Source organism: Phaseolus vulgaris, chromosome 8 (genome assembly GCF_000499845.2).
Source record: "Phaseolus vulgaris cultivar G19833 chromosome 8, P. vulgaris v2.0, whole genome shotgun sequence".
NCBI classification, from domain to species: Eukaryota; Viridiplantae; Streptophyta; class Magnoliopsida; order Fabales; family Fabaceae; genus Phaseolus; species Phaseolus vulgaris.
In genome coordinates this window covers 7,571,840-7,579,141 of record NC_023752.2, presented here as the reverse complement: position 1 = coordinate 7,579,141, position 7,302 = coordinate 7,571,840, and the positions used below count along the sequence as shown (strand labels likewise).

Below are 7,302 nucleotides of genomic sequence, written 5' to 3'. Positions count from 1 at the left end.
TCTCTATTTTCAACTCAATTTAGAAAAAAAAACATTTTTACTATGAGATTAACATGGTCTCAAGAACAATAAGAACCCTAACTTATCATTATCATGAAAGGATATTTCCATTTGATGATTTAGGATATACTAATAAGTTAACAAAAAGAAAAATTAACAATAATAATAATAATAATGAGATAAATACAAATTAGATGATGATATATATAAAAAGGTTATATCATATCTGCACTTTTCCTGTTTAAAAAAAATCTAAAAATGTCTGTTTTTATTATATAAAAACATATAATTAAAAGATTATGATAAAATATTGTCATTACCATTTATATATAGTAAGATCAAAACAAATAATCCAATTCTTGATAAATAATTCTCAATCGAGATGAACATATCACTAAAAACCATTCATTAGTTTCTTATTTTTTTTCTGAAGAAAAGAAAAAGCATCATATCATAAGCTGTTTTGTTATCTGTGTGTTCCTCTTGTATACGTTACTTGAAAAATTAATAATTTGAGTAGATTTATTGAATAGTTTAATGGATTGAATTAAATGTATTAAAGAGTTTCTGAATATATGGGTATTGATATGTATTAAGTAGTGCAATAGTTTTTTTATTGGTATGAAAGGTATGATATGATGAAGGGCGAAGTTGTTTTGTTGAAATGGTGAGAATGGAAGGAAGAAGGCGTGGAGGTTGCAGTGGTCGACGCATAGTGGCAAGCAAAAGAGGGAGTGGCAACGGCAATGGCAACGCCAATGGCATCAACACCAACACCATCAACAACAACAACAACAGCATCAGTGTCATCAAGAAGCTTCAAACCCGCGAGATTTGTTCCAAGCCTCATCGTGCTTTTGCCTCAGCCACTTCCCCTCACAGATTCCGCGCTATGCGTTTGACGCACTATTATGACTCTCATGATCCCTCCAAGTCTCGCTCTTCCCTTTTGCCCTTCTTGTTGAAAAGAACTAAAGTTGTAGAAATTGTTGCTGCCAAAAACCTGATTTTCGCCCTCTACCATTCTGGTCTCTGTGCAGCTTTCAGTAGAGGTGAGGCTTCCCTTGTGGCCTTTGATTCTTGATTTCTGGGTTTCAATTGCCATTATCCATTGCCCGTTTGTTAATCGTTGTCGGGTTTGTGTAAAAATCAAAACTTTTTTATGGTTTCATGCAAGAATGGCCATTGCTCATCGCCCATTTGATAATCAGGGCGTATTTGTGTGAAAACCTTATATTTTTTATTCCCTCATGTGTGTTAGCCATTACCCATTTGCTAGGCATTTTCATGTTTGTGTAAAAGCCACAACCTTTGATTCTTTGTTGTGTGAATTGCTATTGTCCCATTACTCATTTGTTAATCGTGAGAAATTTGGTGTGAAAACCTAAACTTTTGGTTTTTTTTTGTATGAATTGCCATTGCCCGTTATCAAGTTGTTTGTTATTCATGGGCACATTTCTGGAAAACTCAACTTTTGATTGGTTGATGCATGAGTTTCCATTGCCCATTACCCATTCGTGAATCATGAGCGCTTTTGTGTAAAAACCTGAACTTTTGATTCTTTCATGTATGAATATCCATTTTTAATCAGGGGCACATTTGTGTTAAAATCAAAACTTTTTATACTTGCATGTGTGAAATGCCATTGCCCTTTACCCACCCATTCTTTAATCACGGGAATGTTTGTGCAAAAGGCTCATGTTTTGATTCCTTCATGTATTACTGCCCATTACCCATTTACTAGTCATTGTCTTGTTTGTGTATAGATCTACTCTTTTGATTGACTCTTTCATATATGAATCCTGTTGCCCATTACCTTATGTTAATCATGAATACTTTTGTGTATAAGCCTAAACTTTTGAGTCTTTCATGTATGAATTGCCATGGCCCATTTTTTTTCATGTATGAGTTTCCACTGCCCATTTGTATAAAAACCACAGCTTCTTATTGTTTTATATTTGAATTGTCATTGCCTATTGCCCATTTGTCAACCATTTGTATGCAAACGTTGTTCCTTTTTGGGTATGGATTTTCGTTACAACTACAACTCCCTCCCACTTATTAGTTATTGTACTACATACGTGTCTTTTTGGGTATGAATTATCATTTACTGCTTCCCATTTATTAGTTATTGTCCTATCTACACAGACCACTATTTTTTGTATGAATTGCGATTACCACTTCTCATGAGTTAGTTATTGTTGGATTTTATACAATTCATGTAATTGGGGTTTTGTGTGTGAATTCCTTGCAGAAACCGATGAGAGGATTTGCTTTTTGAATGTCTGCCCTGATGAAGTCATCCGCAGCCTCTTCTTTAATAAGAACAATGACTCACTTATTACTGTATCCGTTTATGCTTCAGAGAATTTCAGCTCTTTGAAATGCAGATCCACAAAGATTGAGTGCGTGCATTGTATGATTGTTCTTTCAAATCCTCCTATTCAACGTGTTAAAACAATTTTGCTTACATGATCTTTTGTTTATGTTCTTAGATACATACGGAGGGGCACCCCAGATGCTGGGTTTCCTCTTTTCCAGTCTGAATCATTGAAATGGCCTGGATTTGTAGAGTTTGATGATGTCAATGGAAAGGTCCTAACATACTCTGCACAGGATAGGTACCTTCATCATTCTATTGTCTTTCTGTTCCAATTCTACTGTTTTGCAAGTGTTTAGTCTGCTCATTGCTTATTCTATCTAATACATTTTGTTTGAATGGTGTCAGTATTTACAAGGTTTTTGATCTCAAGAACTATACCATGCTATACTCAATTGCAGATAGGCATGTTCAAGAAATCAAGATCAGGTACTTTCTCTTTCTCAGGCTGACTTTCTGTTTCATAATTCCAGGTTTTGCAAAAGCCCTATTTATTTAATAAATTAGCATGCATGGTCATGTCGCTGTCATGGTAATTTTATCCTATCTGTTTGTACTCCTTGCTACATAGTTACCGTTATATTGTTCACTGGTAAAAGTTATTCAGGTTCTTATTTTGTGGATGATGGTTGGGATGGTTATATATTTTAGAAACCTAATGATTGACTCAGGTTTTATTAACAAGGTTCTAGGGAAAAAAGGATTTTCCAGCAGATGAATAAGTTGGATATCTGCATGTCTCACATCTAGTACATTTGGTCAATAGAGATCTAGAAGCTTTGTTTCACAATCGAAGAGGTGTGAGGCAAGGAATGTGTTATCTCTTCTTTGTCTATTTTTGTTGTGGATGTTCCCCTGTCTTATTTCTTGATCAATTAATTATGAGCAGCAGGTGGACTACAGGAACCATAGTGGGTTAGAAGGGGTAGTACTGTGGTACTCTGTCATTTTCAGTTTGCTAATGACATCAAAATGATGTGGATAATATCATGATTGCTCTCTCTCTATTCCATTGAAGTTCTGGCGTGTTGTTGGATTTGTACAGTGAGTGACCTCTTGTTTACTTGTTGAGTTCCTTTGGGTGGTACTGTTTCTTTTGGGGACCCAGTTGTTATGAAGATTTCTAACCACCTAGCCAGTTGGAAAGGGGCCTAAAGTCAAATTTCCGTCACTCAGACTAGTCTTTCCAGAGCATTAGTCTCTGCTATTTCTCTTTATTCCATATTCTTTTATGTATGAAACAGTTATCATTGTTTCACTGCTCTTTTCATTGTGGCATTTAAGGAAGCCCAGTTCTGGAAAGTATAGGGTCTCCACTAATTTCTAACATTCTCCATTCCTCCGTCACCTTAACAACATGCTCCTTAAAATTAAAATTAGCTTGTATCTCCCTGAAGATCTGAAGCCACTCATGCCCTCCCTTCCCTCCCTATGTCAACTGCTCATAAATAGAAGTACCGTACCACCTTAAAAAAATCAGTCAATTATGGTTCTAAATTCCCAACACCCCCAATTGTTTACCACCTATATCCATGCCCAACCTCTAAATTAATATACCCTTTGGTCGTCTCTGGTTGAATTATTCACTCCCTCACCTGGATTAGAGAATAAAATTATTTGAAGCACCTGAATCTGCTAGCACCATCACCTTTTCTTTGATCACTCATTCCTTGATCATGGATGTCTTTGATGTCATCCCGGCAATACTGCTCATGTTCTGTTGCATGCAAGCTCCACTGACGAAATTCTTTCCTTTGCTCTCCTAAATTATGTCCTATTTGTCCTTTCAAAAGATCAACATGTGTAATTCTTTGGTATTTTTTGTAAAAGAAATTATTTTCATCACAACAAAGACGAATCTCTTATTTTTCATCATAACAGAGACATAATCTCCTCCGTACCTTTTCTGAATTTCATCCTTGGTTAACTTCTTGAACTCAGCATTTCTTATATTTCCATCACTAGAGATGCTGAGTGCCAGCCACACTAGACATGCTGGCATGCTCTGTTTGCGCACATTGACCATTGTTGCCAAGTGCTTAGATCTGTCTTGTGTCTTTTCTCCCAAACATTTGCTCTTGGGCCATGACCCAGTTGCTATTATGTGCCTATCAACTAGAAGCTTACCCAATCCACCAGGTTGACTTCTCATGTCCTGATGACATCACTACTAAGTTTCCAGACTGCTTGATTAAGAGACCAAACTCCCTTCAGAACTGCCTCCTCCATTCTCTCAGCATACTTCTATTCTTGTCCCTTTTTTTTCTCTCATACACCAAACCTTACTGATGTGGCCATCTTTTGGCTTCTTTTGTCTCCTTCTATGTACCTGGATTATGGATTAGCTCATCAATATCAGGAGTTGATAATAATATAAAAGATTTTGAAAGATTTATTCCACATGCTTTTACACTTATACTACATTTTAGTCATTGCATTCTTGGAGGACAATTGGGTATTCATCTCTTACTTTGGCTTTCGCACAACTTATCAGCTACCCCCTTTACACAATTTTCCTATGCACATTTTTAGTGTTCAAGACTCCAGTCCTTATAATATTTCTATTTTTGTTTGGAATCGGTGACAATCTTGGGTCTCCTTGACTTTGTTCTCGTGTTGTTTGGTCTGGATAAAAGGGATTTGGTCCCTTAACCATCTTAGGTGGTTTATATGCGAATCTGTGTTTTCAATTACTAGCTCCTTGAATATACATAGTATCACATTGATAAACCTGTTTGTAAGTCCATTGCCCCCTCCAAGGTTTAAGTCCTTTATTTGGACTATGGTGCACATGAAATACCAATGACATGGAACAAGTTTGAAGGCTAAACAAGGATCTCTTAATATGTGTTTGATGCTAGCTTAGAATCCTTTTATACCTATTTCTTTGTTGAATACTTTATTTTTGTCATTTTAGGAGAATGCCAGGTGGTCCTGAAGTCCTTGAACCTTTTTCTCATTTACTAGCTTTACTGACTTTTGTAGAAACACAGTTTTCTAACACTTCGGTGTATTTGATTAGAGATTAATTCTCTCATCTTTAAGTAGATCTACTTGGTGTAAAGTACATGGTCTTTTTAAAAGGAATCTCTTACTCCTCTCCTGATTTTTTCTCTTTTTTTTTTGTGTAGGATCTATTCCTAATCTTTTTATTTCGGTGGATTTCTTCTTTTGTTACTTTTCCTGTACTTATTACTTGTTATTTTGTTACAGTCCTGGCATCATGTTATTAATTTTCAATAGAACCAGTGGTCATATTCCCCTCAAGATTATATCCATTGAGGATGGCACAGTTCTCAAAGTATTCAACCATCTGCTTCATCGGAATAAGAAGGTGGACTTCATAGAGCAATTTAATGAAAAGCTTCTAGTCAAGCAAGAAAATGAGAACCTTCAGATTCTTGATGTGAGCTTCATTTTTCCCTTTTCTTTTAATATTTGTGTCTGAAAAGGGATCCACTTACTCCTTGAATAAATCTTCTCTAACTGTAATATCTTTCTATGTACTTTTGAATTTCAATAAACTAACGTTTAATGTTGAGAGTTCTCATTTAGTAGATTAAATCTATAAAATTTATTTCATGTAAAACTCATTTAAATTAAGCAGATCCCTTTCTTTCATGTCTGTGTTTTCCTATATAATTATTTTCACGTCTGGTTGTGTGATTTTCGTAGGTTCGAAATGCCGAGCTGATGGAGGTAAGCAGAACAGAGTTCATGACTCCATCAGCATTTATCTTTCTGTATGAGAATCAGTTGTTCCTTACTTTCAGAAACCGAACAGTTTCTGTTTGGAATTTCCGAGGGGAGCTTGTCACTTCATTTGAGGATCACCAATTGTGGCATCCAGATTGCAATACCAACAACATATACATAACAAGTGATCAGGATCTCATTATCTCTTACTGCAAGGCAGATTCTGATGATCAATGGATGGAAGGCAATGGTAATCATGTTTGAGTTTAGTTTTCCTTTGATTTCTAAATGGAGTAATCATAAGCAGCTTTTAATTTGTTTAAGTGGTCTTATATCTTTATAATTTGCTCTTTGGCACAGCTGGCTCAATTCATGTCAGCAACATCTTGACTGGGAAATGTGTCGCCAAAATTAATACAACAATTAGTTGTGCCAGGGCGGATGAGTGCAGCCGCAACGGTTGTAGCTGCAGGGAAAGTCTTTATCCCTGCCTAATGAGGAATTCAGTTACAGAGGCTTTGGAGGACATCACTGCCCTCTTTTACGATGAAGATCGAAATGAGATCTATACTGGTAACAGACATGGTCTTCTTCATGTATGGTCTAACTGATGACTTTCCATGTTTCTTCAGGCTTCATGGGCCAAAGAACCCCATGCTTGGGTTTTCCCTTTTGATGATGGAATGGAACTATTTCAGCTTTGGATTTCAGAAATACAAGCTGCCTCACAGCATTGTAACAATAGTTTGTGAAACTATGATCTAGGACTCTGCATTGTGGATTTCATAGTTTATGCAGAGGTAACCAAAAGTGTTCAGGAAAACTTGATATGTATGCTTTTCTTAGGCTCTCTTATATTTTCTGTATAGTACAATCACTGCTGAAAATTGAGGCAGATGAGACATACTACTTGTATTAAGTTTGTCCTGGAATTCATAGGAGAACGATGTGGGATGGAAAAGGGGCATATTTTATGGAGTTTTTTTTACCTCATCCATGTCATTGGTGTAAATCTCTCTATAAATCTGTTTTTCATTTTTTTTTTTTTTTTTGTTTTCTTAGAACGAGTAGAAACATAGGCCCTATGAGTCCTAGGTATGATCTTCTATTCCCTAGTTTATATTTTTTTATACTTTTCTTTGATCTGAGATCCTGCAATTAATGGAAAATTGAATGCTTTGGGACAATGGCTATGGTGCACCATCTTATTAGGTGGTTTATGGTGC

The 7,302-nt window shown here is 36.0% G+C and overlaps 1 protein-coding gene across 1 annotated transcript; it reads left to right on the top strand.

Annotated features, from left to right (window-relative positions):
- Positions 1-354: 354 nt before the first annotated feature.
- Positions 355-7,073, top strand: LOC137825043 (uncharacterized). The gene is made up of 7 exons (XM_068630717.1): positions 355-1,052; positions 2,255-2,405; positions 2,496-2,621; positions 2,729-2,809; positions 5,594-5,786; positions 6,056-6,326; positions 6,437-7,073. The coding sequence occupies exons 1-7, from the start codon at positions 665-667 to the stop codon at positions 6,685-6,687; spliced, it is 1,461 nt and encodes a 486-aa protein (XP_068486818.1). The 5' UTR covers positions 355-664; the 3' UTR covers positions 6,688-7,073.
- The last annotated feature ends 229 nt before the right edge of the window (positions 7,074-7,302 follow it).